The sequence below is a fragment of the Microplitis mediator genome, chromosome 8 (genome assembly GCF_029852145.1).
Source record: "Microplitis mediator isolate UGA2020A chromosome 8, iyMicMedi2.1, whole genome shotgun sequence".
Classification (NCBI taxonomy): Eukaryota; Metazoa; Arthropoda; class Insecta; order Hymenoptera; family Braconidae; genus Microplitis; species Microplitis mediator.
In genome coordinates this window covers 3787746-3803532 of record NC_079976.1, presented here as the reverse complement: position 1 = coordinate 3803532, position 15787 = coordinate 3787746, and the positions used below count along the sequence as shown (strand labels likewise).

Below are 15787 nucleotides of genomic sequence, written 5' to 3'. Positions count from 1 at the left end.
TGCGGAACGGGGATCGAGCACGAGAAGCTCCAAGTCGAGCCGGAGGATCGTAGGATCCCAGGATACACCGGCAGTGTGCGTTAATTTCATTAAATTATCAGTTTGACAAAGGGGAAGACAGGCGCGGAGAGGTGAACAAAAGTATAAAGATGAGATGAGAACCGTCTGACCCAACGGGGAGTAAATCCACTGGGCGTATTCAATTCCCGCAATAATCCTCGCACATCCACCCCCCGTCGGCGTGCTGTTGTTGTATACATCTAGCACTAAAAGCGTCGAGCGCGGCGTAGTCGAGTGAGTGAGAGATAAAGGCTTCATAAGAGACGTTACGTCGTCTCATATACTTTGCTGTATATGATATATTATATAGATACAGGAGCCGTAGCAGCAGCATATGGATGGATGGATGGATGAGAGTCACTCGCGCTTGCCGTGATGCTGATGCTGATGTTACAGTTCTCGCTCGCATCCAGATCGTTATGGATCGGTTGTTAAAACCTGGCGTGGGGGTGTTGTGAGATTGCTACCAGCGGAATGCGGTGAATCATACCGTGAGAGGGTTCGCAGAGGGCGCTTAGCCTTTATACAAAGATAAAAAAAGAATCTCGGAAGAAAGAGAGGCGAGAAGCATCAGCAGCGAGAGCGTCGGGACGCGATATAAGCAGCCACCAACTCATATCATCTCGCCTCTGTCTCTATTTCTTTCAACGGCCGCCTCTCTTTATACTTGTGTATACGCTTACCTCATCGCACATCGTTTGTTCGCATCGCAGAGTCGCAAGCGTGTCAAGGGTTTTTACGCCTGTATACTGACAAGAGACCACCACCACCATCACCACCATCAACGTCACCTCGGCACGCCGGTGAGGGATTATTTGAGTCAGTGCGAAAAATAAAACAAGAGATAGAGTGAGTGGTATTGTGGAGGAGCGAAAAAAGCGAAAAAAAATGGGGGAAAAAAAACGATGAAAAAGAAAAAAAGAGTCGGAGGAACAAATCGTAGCGATTAATTCGAGCCCGTAGCACATAGGTTGATCCATCAGTTCTAGCCTTTAATTTATGATCTACCTCTTGAATTGTCCTCTCGCTCTTTCTACCACCGCTCGCTTTGTATTATCACCGGCAACAATTCCTCATCGCGTGCCTCATAGCAACGTACGCTTATATAATGTATATAGACATATATTAAAGCACCTATAGCTGTCTCATCAATCCTCGCGCGCGGAAATTACCAAGATTTTCCTTTCCTTTCAAGGCCAGAGACTAGAGTCTTGAACAGCCGTAGCTGCATAGCACACTTGATCTTCTTCTGGTTCTTGTTCTTGTTCTTGTTCTTGTTCTTGTTCTGTTCTTCTATTCTCTCTTCCCTCATTTTGCTTTGCGGGTTCAAGGATCCTCTAGGTTTGTTCAAGTAACTCAGAAGCATCTCGTGGTTGACACGCGGCAGCGACGGCGGAGTATATATCAGGTAGGAGATTATTGATAAAGGGCCAGGATCGCGCATGGCGGGGGCATAAAACAATGGGATCTCCGGGGAGAGCGATGATAACCCACCGGCCTCGGGGGTACCAGAAGGTGGTAGTGGTAGTAGAGACGAGGGTTGGTGGTGGTAGTAGTGTGTAGTAGTATAGCGAAGGGAAAAGCATGAACGCAACGATGGAGGGTGTCCGCAGGTGTTTCCCGGCACTCTCGGATAGCCAAAGTGCCGTGCAGAGTCTATCCTATGCTACGTTATAGGTATAGGTATCATCGTGCACAGAGATGAGAGAAGAGTAGAGTAGAGTAGAGAGTAGAGAGTCGAGAGTTGAGTAGAGGGGACCATCAGCCACTGCCACCGGGTGCCAAAAGAGAAGGGAGATACAACAAGGCGATGCTCGATTTTGCGCACTCGAGCCAGGCCGCTGTTTCAGTGTTTTATCACAACCCTGATGCCGAGCCAGACAATTCTACTGAGACTCCTCCGGTGGATGCTGTGCCGGAGACACTAGCATTATACCATCGAGAACAGACGCAGGATTTCGAGAGTGCGCGCGAACATAAGCCAAGATCTGATTTGTGATAAAAAGACTACGGCTGGCAAGACGTTACGACCAAGTCGTCAACTCCCCCGCGCGTCTCCTTAAGCCCTTCGGCTAAAGTTGTATTTTTTTATTTTATTATTTTTTGAGCAATATCCTGGCGGGCAGGATACGGATGTTGGATGTTGGAATTCAATGGGTCTCAAGTCGTTTTCTACCTCCGGAAAGGATGAAACAACATTCCAGTACATCATTTATAAATGGTAAGTGTTATTGATACTTTTATTTGTTTATTTATTTATTTATTTATTTATTCATGTATTTATCTGTACAAGTTCGTGTTTATTTATTTATTGTAATGGATTGTTTTCAATAGCCACCGTGTTGTTTTTTATTTTGTTATGTTTCTATTTAATTTGACATTTATTTATTTAGTGTCGGATGTTACTGAAAATTAAATAATGATGCATGACTCGCAGGAGCTATCGACAAACTGGCAATGTCAAGGGATCACAGATGTAATATTAATTTACTGTACAATTCACATGTCAATGTCTCAATTTATCCAACTTTAATCCTTGATGTTACTGCACCTGACATTTTGCCTAACTGTCAATAGCCACCAGAGAATCGTTTTACGAATGTTGGAATGAAGAGAGCCCAAAAAAAAAATAAAAAATTGAGTAAAATAAAATAAAATAGAAAAAAAAAATACAATAAAACAAAAACAATGAGTGGAGGAGGAGAGCAGATAGAGTGAGAGAGATAAAAAAACAATTTCCGAAGTCAAATCCATCGCGTACCGACGACTGCTGGCGTACCCGATAAACCGTGGACCAAGGATCAATATCCATAATTGTAATTGAAAGTAAACATGGTCCACACGTGCAGAAAGGGGGTGGTTCAAACTCGATAGCAAAGTAATCGTTTCTTTCCTCATTCTTTTTATATTTTTATCGCTCGTTCTTTCTTTTCTTGTTCCCTTTATTTTTTTCCTTTATATTTTTTGGTTGTTAGAGCAGACCGGAGAGAGGATGATGAAGGGAAAAATAGGCACATCACGATTCTCATCGTCTGTTGTGCGGTGTAGGAGTAAGCGAGCAAGAGAAAAACCACCCTATAGACTCTGGACCGTATGGTTTGATCGCTCGCCCTTTCGACGTTGGACGTTAATCAATTACTCAATCGGCTCGAGCCCCTGGTTTTGCCCACTGCCACTGTACCCAGCATGTGTACCGTGTGTTTGTCAGAGAGAAACCAAACGAACGAATGAAGAAATGTTTCACGTCGATTATTGTTTGCCAATTTCACCATTTCACCTACACCCGCCCGCCCACTTGTGCCCACAAAAACAAACACACCCACACACACATACATGCATTCACACGTACACACATTTACGCAATTCTATATCGACATTTTCACCATTTCCCTCTGTACTAAAATTCTCATCTTTCTCTCTTTGCCTCTCTCTACTCGTGTCAACCACAATGAAAGAAGGAATTAGCGAGACTCGGCAAATTGACAGAATACGCGAAAATACACTTTGAAGTTATACACATTCATACATTAATACATACATCCATACATACATAAATGACATTCATCTCTTACACAGACATGGGGAACATATTTATCTAGAATACATCCAGCTAGCTAGCTAGCAAGCGAATAGTGGATTTGTCTAATCGACACGCTCGGTCGCTGATAAATGCAATTAGTCCCAACATTGTTCTCGTGTTTGGCGGTTATGTCGGCTCGCAATAATCGACATCACGAGCATCACAAGGGAACTACTATACGCCGACAACGTCGAATGACGAAGGGATATAATGCTGCTATATTATATATGTTTAGTTATACCAAGAGAGAACAACGAACAACACGTAGACATATCGCGGGCGGAAACGTATCGCCTGTCGTGTCGCATGGTTGCACGCGTCACCGGCGTACATTCACTCATACAACCCATAGGCATATATACACATCGCATTATATAGTGCCAATACAGCGAGTGTACATGAGAAACAACAAAGGCTAAAGCCGGCTGGGTATGAGGCCGGGGTCCAACGATAATGGCTCAAGGAATTCGAGGGTGACGCCACGTACAGGCTTGCGAAGGCCATTCAGCGGCTGGTTAGTGGCTTAGGGGTAGGCGAACCTGGCAACATATGTGGCGGGATAAAAATCCTTAAATCCTGTCGTTATTACGTTCCATCTTTTACTGCTCTCTGGCTCCAGCTCCGGCTCTTGCTCTTTCTTTACTTTTTTTTTTCCTTTTTATTTTTTTTTCATCTCAGTCCGCTGGTGTACATATCTATATATATAGGTTTTACGTCCGCCGACCGCCAGAGAAGCCGGCGGGACCGCGATCCGAGCAAATGGACCGAGAGGGTCGAGATGAGACGACTCTTGCTATTAGGAAATGCTTTTAGGCTCGTCTCACGCCCGGGATCTTAACCGAATTATCAGTACTCTCTGAGAAACCTCCAGTTGGTTCTATCTTCCATCCAGCAAAGCAACTGTACTGCCTTACTACATACATACATAAATATATTTACTTGTACTTATACTTGTATATATATATCTATGTATATATTATACGATATACACTTAGCTTCCATCGTAGTTGACTCGCTCGCTCGCTCGCTTACTCACTTATTCACTCACGGTTTTTGCATACATATCCATCAGATACTACTGCCGTGGCATTATATATATATTTGCATTATATATTCAAAATAAAACACATTAAATATCAATAACGACGGGCGACGATAAGAATCAAGGTCTGCTGGAGGGTTCAGATCACATCATCCGGGAGCATAAAGAGCTCCAGCCATCCTTTTTTCCCCAGTGTTTTTTCGTTACACCGGCTTTCAGACACGGTCACGTGCGCATGCAAATGAACCGTAATTCAATAGGAGCTTTTAGGAAGCTGCCGAAGCAAACTGGCTGCTGGCTGTTTTGTGTTTTGCAGCGGCCGCCGATCCACATGAACGATGAACGCGTCTGATGGGATGGGGCTGTATTGTGATTGTGTGTGATGGGGGCCCATCCTACCCTTCCATTACATACATATATCTATATACATCTACGTACATCTAACACCGAGAAAATACGGTAAGCCCCCTGGATTCACCACCCTCGGTGTCGTTATACATCGGCGTAAGGCCGCGAGACAACATATAGTTTATGGCGTTTATTATATATATATATATATATTTATAGGTAAACGCCGGGAAAAGAGATAAATCGAGCGCAGGTGCATTCGCCAAGACATAAATGAGGGTGGGCTTTTGACGCGGACATGTTTTGACTGGCTTCCTTCACCGTCCCACTGCGATATAGAAAACGGGGGACAGGACCTCGGTAGGCGAGGATTATGGTCAGGATGTATGTATGAGGGAGAGAGTATGAGATAGAATTGGAATGCAGAGGAACATAAACCTACAGACACAAGATCGATCGTCTAGTTGGTGTAGTAGTAGCAGTAGCAGTAGCAGTAGCAGTAATAGTAGTAGTAGCAGTAGTCGTGTAGCTGCTAGGTGGTCCCGCGTGCGCACGGCAACCCGTGACGGTAAGTTATTCAATTCGCACACGAGTCGTTTATTCTGTTAGTCAAGAGTAGAGTATCCCATTACATTTAATTTTGGCGGGAGCGTATATGATGATGGATACGAAATAGACAAGAGGTCTAGGCTGTACACGCTGTTGATATGATATTGGCAGTTGGATGTTGGTTGCAGGATATGGGGTGGATGTGGATGAGGATGGAGAGCCGGAGGACGGGTGGAGGGTCAGGGGGGTGGAGTAGGTTGCAAGAGAGAATAGGATATGAGATGGGTTATGGGATATATATACGTATGTAATAAAGAGAGAAACAATGGCTGGTCGTTGACGATGCGTGCGCATCACGCGGATGGTCTTATACTGACTGGAATATGTAGATTTCCGCAGCGAGCCGAAATTAACTCGGTTACGACAGATTGCCCGTGAATAATTTCATCGCCTATTCAGCGCCGCGATAACTTTGTTGGCATACGCTCATTGTTCATCTCCCTAACACTAGACCAACTACGCCAGCGACGACGACCAAGTCTCTTTTAACTGTATCTATATGTATATACATATATATAAATATATATATGTATCTCTATTCTTTTGACTCTGCTTGGCTGTTGGCTCCTATATTGTACTGTCATGTATAGCACTCGCGTGCGGCTGTGTTTTACAGCCTAATACAAGAGACACTGTATGAGCCTTGATGAAACAAGAGAGACAGCACTTTTGTCATTAAATTCTTCAATTTCCACTTCTTTGATACATGAAACCTTTTTTTACACGCTCTTCACCGTGGACTCTTCAACTCTATCTCGCGCGCCTTTTTAGTTACTTTGTCTTTTGGTCGTCTTTTTATTGTGCTTTTTTTTTTTTATCTTTTTTATATATAAATTTTTTTTGTTCTTTATCTTCCAGCCTGATGGCTGTGTGCCTTAATTTATATTTCAAAGCGCCGGAGAAACTTTTTACATTTTTTATCGGCCACCGAACGGGAACACGAACACGCTCGCGTTCACGTTGTTCCCGGTAGATCCAAGTGGTTCGATTTTAAAATTGTATGGTGTGTAGTGTTGTGTGTGCGCGTCTGCGCTAGTCCACCAACACACCAATAGACCAGACCAGACCAGACCATAGCGAACCAGACCAGATACAGACAGAGAGCAGTGCGGAGTCTCTTGGCGATACTCTAACCGGAAAATCGGAAATCGTTAGGCTTACAGCTATTCAGCTTCTGCGGGAGCAGCAGTAGTGGGTCCTCGAGGAGGATGAACTTTCAGCGACGAATGGACCGAGGCAAGGAGATGCCGACAACTAAGGAAATGTAAAAAGTAAATAGAGTAAAGTAAAAAAATGCCAACAGAAGAAGTAAAAAAAAGTAACGATGATAATAATAATAATGATGAAGTAAAAAACAACATATCGAGTCGGTCAAAAGTATCTTCCTGAACGTTGCGTCGTGGACACCAAGTATATATTGCGTATTGATCGTTCGTTTACTTGTTGCGCAGAGCAAACGCTGGGTTCCCTGTTCAGCTCCCTGCCTGCCTCCTGCTATGCCAGCCAGTGTACCCTGCTCTATGCCTGCCTGCTGGTACTGCCGCTGCCGTGCATGGCTGACTCTGCCGTCGTTGGTTACTCTCTCGAGCCAACCAACGAGCCAGCCAGCAAAACCTCACCCTCTTGCTCTCTTTCGTACTCTCTGCCTCATATCCTCATGTCTAACTTTCTCTCTCCCTCTCCCTTTCTCTCCCCTGGCCTCCGCAGCTCGACGGTACTCAGCTTTTTCGCACATGCACAAAGCCCTTTCACCGGTATAATTAATGCCCCAAACGCACTGTGAAAAAAGCAACACCCTTTAAAAGTTAAAAATTTCATTGGCATTCGGTCATTAATTCGATCAACTTTATCAATCCAATTGCCCTCGTCACACTATTGCTACAGCTTCAGCTCCTGCTGATGCCAGTCTTCGTGTCCTCTTTTTTACTCGTTCGTCGCTGCCCCTCGTTCGCCCTAAAAGCAAAGTTTGGGTATTATCCACCGACAAAGAGCTATACACATTTACATAACATATAATACAAACATACATACATACATATATAATATATATCCGTCCACTTGTATATAAATACATGTATATATTCTTGCCCTTTGGCTGTACACCGGCCGACAGGGCATCGTCAAACTCTCGAATTAAAACTTAAGCAAATGGAAGATGGAGCACAGTGGGTATATATATGTATATATATATATAGCAATAGAAATAAATATACATAGCAATGAGAGATGGGAAAAGTGGATAGACTCGAATCAAAGGGTAAAACAATTTTTGTATAGAATCTCATTAAACTTCCGACTGCTTGGCATTTGTCGACTCACCGGACAATGAAAAGGGGCTAAAGTGGCTGCTGGCGAGCGATCTTTCCCGTGGATAAAACGCTTGGGAGCAGTGAGCAAGAGCGAGAAGATATTAAATGGGGTGGGTGGTACGGCGTGGGATACCGGCATATCTCGTAATGTCTTTGTCTAGTCTCCTTGGTTGGCTCCTTCGTTTACTTGTCTCCCCATTCCAAGCTTAATTTCCGCGTCTTCCTCTACGGCCAATTATAGCATTCGGCGTGCGCCCGAAGGGACGACAAACGGAACAATTAACTGTTCTCTTGTTCAACTGTTCTGTTTCAGCGTAAAATGCTATGACATCAGAAGCCGGTGGATGGGCCTGCAATGAGTTTGCTATGGCCATCATCGCACGGCTTAGCAGCATCAGCATCAGCAGTTGCAGTTGCAGAAGCAGAAGTAGAATCAGTAGTAGTTAGGGCAAACAACTGGATTCAAACAACTGAAGCAGAGTCGGCATATCATGAGGAATACTACAGTACGAGTCAATCTGTTTGTGAGAATAGCTGTCGTCGCTGTTGTAGTCTCGTCTATAGTTCCGCGCTGTTATTCAGCAGCGGCAGCAGCGACGGCAGTAGCAGCAGCAGCAGCAGCAGAGCACCAGATTAAGAATGCTTCCGGTGAGTATGAATAATCTACAGTGAGAGCGTCGCTCCGGAAATTTGCTCGCTCTCTACTACCTCCATACACTTTAACATCGTGTTCATTCTATCCCCGTACCACAACTGTACGTTCCTACCCGTGTTATACAGTTAACCAAGTGCCCAAGGGACCACCGACGGGCGCCGCTCCGCTCAACGTGCGGAAGCTCTGGAAAACGAGCCCTCGTCCAACCCGTACCCGTTTTAGTTTCTGCACCCGTACCCGCAACCCGCAACCCGTACCCGCACCCGCCTCAGCCGTATACCCAATGCCATTTCATTATTAACCATCTCACCACGCCACGTTACCTTCTATACACTATACGATTCTTTCATTTACTCCTACTCCAACTTGTACTGCTACTCTTCACTCCTCTTTGCTCAATACCCAGTTGATAAATTTATTATTTTACAGCCCAATGTGTACTCCCGCTGGGAATGGAAGAGGGTAAAATACCCGACGACGCGATATCCGCCTCATCTAGTTATGAAACCAAGTCTGTCGGTCCACAGAATGCGAGGTAATTATTATATTTACTCATAATTACGGGTGTTAATTTATAAAATTTAATTAAAATGTAATCAAACCCAGAATACGACAGGAGAAGAATGGGGGCGCGTGGTGTCCCAAGGCGCAGATTAGCAATGACATACGCGAGTACTTGGAGATCGATTTGACGACGGATCACTTGATAACGTGGACAGAGACTCAGGGCCGGTTTGGCAACGGTCAGGGGCAGGAGTATGCGGAGGCATTTTTTTTGGAGTACTGGAGAGACTCCAAGTGGCATCAGTACAAGACACTTAAAGGTGATAGAATACTGAGAGGCAATAGCAATACGTACCTGGTGGAGAGGCAAAAACTTGAGTTGCCTTTCGTGGCGAGTAGGGTACGATTTGTACCTTACAGTCAGCATCCGCGGACCGTGTGTATGAGAGTTGAAATATACGGTTGTATATGGGAACAACGAATAGTTAAGTACAAGATACCTCGGGGTGTAGCTTTTGGTCCCGGGGGTTCCAATGTTGAAGATACGTCTTACGATGGGCGTACAGATGTAGATCGTAAATATTTAATAGGTGGTCTTGGTCAATTAGTTGATGGTATGCTGGGTGAAGATCCCAGGGTTTCATCTAGCTTAGCTCATTGGGTCGGATGGACTGATATTAATCCCGTGCCGGTTGTGTTTGAATTCACAGACACTAGAGAGTTCAATGTATGTATTATTTATTCAGCAAATGCGCCAGTACGTGGAATAGAAGTATTTAAAAATATAAAAGTATGGTTTTCAAAAGACGGTATTGATTACGACTCATCGCCAATTGAAATGACCATTGAAGAAAAGTCACCCTACTCACCGGGAATAATTCCCATCTTGGTATCATTAAAATCACGAGTCGGTAGGTTCGTAAAACTGGAACTCGAGCCACGCTCCAAGTGGCTTCTTATCAGCGAGATTTCCTTCGAGAGCCGTAAGTTTATATAAGTCTCTACTGGTAATAAGATACACTCTTGATATAATGAGACTCTTACTACTCAGACTCTCTTAATCTCCAGTTACAGGATCTAGGTCCGGTAATTCGAGCGACGAGAGGCTATTGGACACCGCGTCGAGTGCTGTTCAAAACGATTCCATCACAACCGAGGACCCCGGGTTCTTAAACGGCGAGGAATTCAACGTGACGGACTCCGAGGTCAACGGGAACCAGACGCCAGATGCATCTCCAGTGGGCCCACGGTGGTCGCAGACCTACATCGGGCTGGTGAGCGGCGCGTTGACGGTCCTGGCGCTGCTCCTGACCTGCACAGTCGTCCTGATGAAACTTCGCGGTCGAAACAAGGTAGCACTTCTACAAAAACACACGGCACTGCTTTGTGGCTCAACAGCTCCAGGTATAACGATAAATGTCAAGGATTTGAAGCTGCCCACGCCGATCGTCGTTAACGGGACCCAGTCCAGACTGACCGGGAGCTTGAAAGGGTCCTCGTCCAAGCTGAGGTCCGGGTCCATGTCCAGCTACGACGCGGCCACACTCATGAGGGAGCACATTCAGCAGAGCCATTCCTGTGACATGAGCAGCGAGTATGAGCATCGCAGTGTCTACGCCGAGAGCACATACAAACTTCTCTTCCCTGAGGAAAGATTCAACGGATGTAAAACCGACTATGCGGACGTCGCTGAGTTTGCCACCGAGTCTGCTAATGCTGCCGCTGTTTCTACCTCTTCCTCAGCCCCGGCTGGCTGTGGTAGTACCAGTGGTACTTCTACAACAGTAGCGTTGCCCGAGGCTGAGGCAAATGAAAGGCCGCAACCGCAGACTCCCTATGCCCACAGGTCATCCAAGCATCATGGTTATTCATCTAAGGGCCATAAAGTCTACGAAGGATACTACGCTGCTACAGACATTCTCACGGTTTGTGTCTATTTTCATAAAACATTCATTAACTTACTTAGCATTTTATCTCTCTATCATTATGTATCTTAAAATACACTATTTCTACTTGGTATAAAGAGAAAATTTCAGATAAAGCGACGAGAACAGCACACCGGATCCAGTCTGTTTACCTCATTATTGATCGAGGATTATCATAATCACCATCAACATCATCATCAGCATTATCATCATCAGCACAATGTTCTCGATAATTACGACATCCAGCACATATCGAGACACCGATTACGGATCTTGGACAAGATAGGAGAGGGCAGTTTTGGTTTTGTTCATCTCTGCGAGGCCAAAGGAATCCACAGTCCGGATTTGGGCACCATAAGAAATCGACAATTGGTTATTGTACGGTCTCTTTGGCGTGGAGTTACCGACTCGCTCAAGTAAATAATTTTGTTTTATCGTCTCACTGCTCGCCGGATTTATTTTATCCTTTTTTATATTTTATTTTTATCCGCAACATACTAAATAAATTAATTAAATACTCTCTGCTTTGTGGGTTTTATCAGGAAAGATTTTATGAGAGATATGTATGTTTTGGCTAAAATCCGTGACCCAAATATCACGAGAATAGTTGCATTAGTTGAGGAGGAGCCTTTTGGTGCGGTCTTCGAGTATGGCGAGCTTGGAGATCTGCCAGATTTCATTCGCAATCGTGAAAAATCAGACAACGAAGCGCCATTAAGGTACAACAAATAACAACAAATAATAACAATGATACAGAAATGTATACATTGATCCCAACCCAACGTATTAATGCATGTATTGTTATTGCCATTGGCATTGATACTGATGTTGATATTGGGATTGCTATGCAAATAATTAATAAGCTATTTAATGGCAGTATAAATTTTGTAAATTGCAGTTATAATCGATTACTTAAATTTATTACACATATTGCATCGGGTATGAGATACTTGGAGAGCCTTAATATAGCTCATTGTGACCTAGCCGCAAGGAATTGTGTGGTGGGTAAGAATTTATCGATCAAGGTATCAGACCACGCAATGTATTGCAGCAAATACGATAGTGAGTATTACGTTAACGAGTGCTACACCAAGATACCACTTCGTTGGATGGCATGGGAGGCTGTATTACTGGCAAGTCTTTTAAATAATTACTGGGGTGGGCGAATAGTTACAACTTACGAATTAGTCGAATCGAACTTAGAATCGGAAAATTTGAAATTTTAAATAATTAGAATTTTTAAATTATTTAAAAGTTACGAGTGATTCAAAAATTTTATTTGAACGACTTAAAATTGCAATAGTTTTTTTTATTAATTCAAATTATTGTCAGAGGTAAATAGAGTTTAGACACTGAAGAGTTTGGTTACTTTATAAACTAAGCTCTCCCTTAAATAAAAATTAAATATTTGGGTGCATTCGGAAATGCTTTAGCTCTAATTTTAGCGAAGCGTTGCTACATAGCGATAGCTAGAGCTAGATCATTTCCGATGCACCCTTTGAAAGCTGACCAAAATTTTCTCTGTTCGAATCGAGTAATTTGAAAAGTTACAAATAATTAAAAAACTTTCGGATGATTACAAAATTGACGAATAATTAGAAAAGTTACGAATAATTCAAATAGTTTTGATTCGAACCCGATTCGCGCATCCCTAATAATTAAATAACACAAAATAATAATAATAAATTTAAAAAATACCTTGGTGATTTAAAAATTGCAGGGTAAGCGAAGCTGTCAGGCAGATGTATGGTCATACGCAACAACAGTATGGGAGATATTAACATACTGCGAAGACTTACCGTTTTCCGACATGACATCGGAGCAAGTCCTCGAGAACTGCGGTAATTGGTACAACTCAACGACCACCAGTACTACGACATCATCAAGCTCGTTGTCTTGTTCATCCCAAGATAAGAAAACACGTGTACTATCACAGCCAGCAACATGCTCCAGAGATCTCTACCGCATGATGACCAAGTGTTGGAGTAAACACGCTGAAGAGCGCCCGAGTTTTGAGGACATTTACGTCTTCCTTAAACGTTTAACGCTTAATGAATAGGAATATTGTAATAACGGAAGTTAGCTCGGCATGTTGCAGGACCAAATAACCCAACACAATCAGCTACGATGCATTAACCTCTATATCTATATATTTATAAATAAATATATATATATATATAATATATATTGTATGTACAATCATCAATCACCACCAACACTAGCCGAGGGATATGCTCTGGCCAACTAACTTATGCTCAACTAGGTTTATCTTCTTCCTGTAAGCATAATCGTAATTTATTTATAAGCATCTACAAGGTAAGATTTTTTATAATCCATGTCAAGTGCTAATTTTTCTCCAGCTCATCGATAAAAAAAGAAAAAAAAAACAATATTAAAAGACCGCCGACAAGAGTAGACGTAAAATCTAATTATCTAGTTTTTTATTTTATTTTTTAACTGTTTTCCTCTATTAGTCATTAGAACCAGTCAATATAAAAATTAGATTATAAATTATGATATATGAGACGTGGAGTTTATTGATAAAAGTTAATAATAATTAATCATGTTTAATAATAACATTAAAAAAAAAAAATGCAATTATCAACGACGGTAAATTTAAGAGAAAACGCTTCATGAGTTAACGTTCACGTTGCGTCCCACATATCCTAGTCTTCAATGTAAGCCAAAGACGCGTCGTTAAATTTATATCATGCTCATGATAAATATATATATATATATATGATTATTATTGATAATTAATATTTATATATTAATATAATAATGAACTTGTAACGAAGGATTACATAAGAAATTTAAGATATATATGTATAGTTGAGTGGACTTCTTGTAAATTAATAATATAATACACCTGTACCTTTTCCTCTTCGCCGCTCAGGTATGCGAGTACTTGCTCTTACGGCTTCTATTCACGTTGTTGTTATTATTATTATAATTGACATTATTACTATTATTATTATCATTGTAATCGTATTTAACTTGAGTGCATTGTCGCTCGAGTACGCCGCTGCTCTTCCTCTATTCATCATAGACAATTTATTTGTAAACTATCGTTTGCATTACATGGCGAAAATAATTGTTACTGTAGTATTATCCTCTGTACTCTATGGAACAAACTATTGAATTTAATTAGCATTGATTTAATTTAATAATGTAATTTTACAATGACAATTAAGACATAAGAAGTACCACAAATGCAATCATCAGATTGTGATATGTCATGTGACACAAATTGCTTGATATTTCTTCTTAAAGATATATATATATAAATATATATAAATGTAAGCTATTTAAAAATGTTTACAAAAGATAAAGGATAAATAATAATAATTATTATTATTGTTATTAATATTAAGGGGGTTCTCAGATAGTGCCCCCACTTTTTTAAAATATGCAATGACGCAACTGTCGTAACTGTATTATAGTTTTATTAATTAATTGAAAAAAGGACAATTTTGTCGAGACAGAATTTTAAAAAAATTACAGTTATCAATTAGAAGTTACAAAACTTTTTTTTAATAAATTTTAGTTACAAAATTTGGAAATTCGAATTCCAAAATTGGCATTAAGATTTAACTGAAATTTATTTTACAAATTTGGTTTAACTCCCAATTGATTTAAACTCTAAGAAATTTTTTTTTTAATCTATACCTTGGCGAAATGTGATTTTTTCAAGAACTATAACTAATCAAAAAAAAAAAAAATATTTCTAAAATTTGCACTTGTAGATTTTTTAATTTTCTACATGTGCATTTTTTTAGATTTTTTTTTTTTGTAATTAGTTAGTAGAAAAAAAAATTTCTAAAATTGTCAACTGTCTGCCAACTTCAGGATCATAAATTAGCCGACGTCTAATATTTTTTGGATTTTTTAAAAAATGATAGATTATAAAAAAAAAATATTAAAAAAAATTGCACTTATAGACTTTTTAATTTTCTACACGTGCATTTTTTCAGTTTTTTTTTTTCTTCAAATTTAATTGTTCAAAATAAAATTCAAAAATTTTTAATTGTCTGCTAACTTCAGGATCATGGCGAAATCGTCCGTGTTTCAATTAAAGGTTTTTGTTTTTTTTTTTAAATCAATTGATAAAATTTTGATACGCTTATTTTAGTTGAAAGTCATTGAAAATTTTAAAAAAGTCGGGATCACTGCCTGCGAATGGCCTTAATAATAATAATAATTATTATTTAAATAAATGCTGGATTAGTATTAAAAATTTATGTTATGAAACCGCGGTATTATTATATATTATTGATAAAATACTACGAGGAATGACAATTTATACGACAATCAATTTTTGGGAGTTGCATCACTCGTGATATATGATATTGCAAATTATGACAATTAATTATTGGGCTAAAGTGAAACTAGTTGTTTGTTATAATGCAGTATTTGCTTTGTTGATGAAACATGATAATTAATTAATGAATTAATTAATTATTTATTATTATTATTATGATAATAATGTACTAATTTGTAGTCTGTACATATATAATCACGCGACAGTATCGACTCTGAATTAAACATTAAATCAAGTTTTTAAAATAATAATCAGACGCCCGAATGATTTAATGTCTCCAAGTAGTTGATAGATTTATTAAACAACAATCCGTAGTTCTAAATAAACAACAAATATATATATTATATAATATAATTAATAATAAATTATATATATATAAAAATATATATATATATTTACCGTAACACAAAATTTTGTAATATGGATTATCGTAT

The 15787-nt window shown here is 40.5% G+C and overlaps 1 protein-coding gene across 3 annotated transcripts; it reads left to right on the top strand.

Annotated features, from left to right (window-relative positions):
* Positions 1 to 643: 643 nt before the first annotated feature.
* Positions 644 to 14946, top strand: LOC130673712 (discoidin domain-containing receptor 2-like). Of its 3 annotated transcripts, XM_057478865.1 has the most exons (10): positions 644 to 2281; positions 8262 to 8596; positions 9033 to 9138; positions 9210 to 10090; positions 10176 to 10459; positions 10532 to 11032; positions 11132 to 11448; positions 11575 to 11751; positions 11931 to 12165; positions 12753 to 14946. In XM_057478865.1, the coding sequence occupies exons 2-10, from the start codon at positions 8440 to 8442 to the stop codon at positions 13089 to 13091; spliced, it is 2997 nt and encodes a 998-aa protein (XP_057334848.1). In that variant the 5' UTR covers positions 644 to 2281; positions 8262 to 8439; the 3' UTR covers positions 13092 to 14946. The 3 variants fall into 3 exon arrangements, with proteins under 3 accessions (XP_057334848.1, XP_057334846.1, XP_057334847.1); XM_057478863.1 differs by having other exon boundaries at positions 10176 to 11032; XM_057478864.1 differs by having other exon boundaries at positions 646 to 2281; positions 10176 to 11032; positions 11144 to 11448.
* The last annotated feature ends 841 nt before the right edge of the window (positions 14947 to 15787 follow it).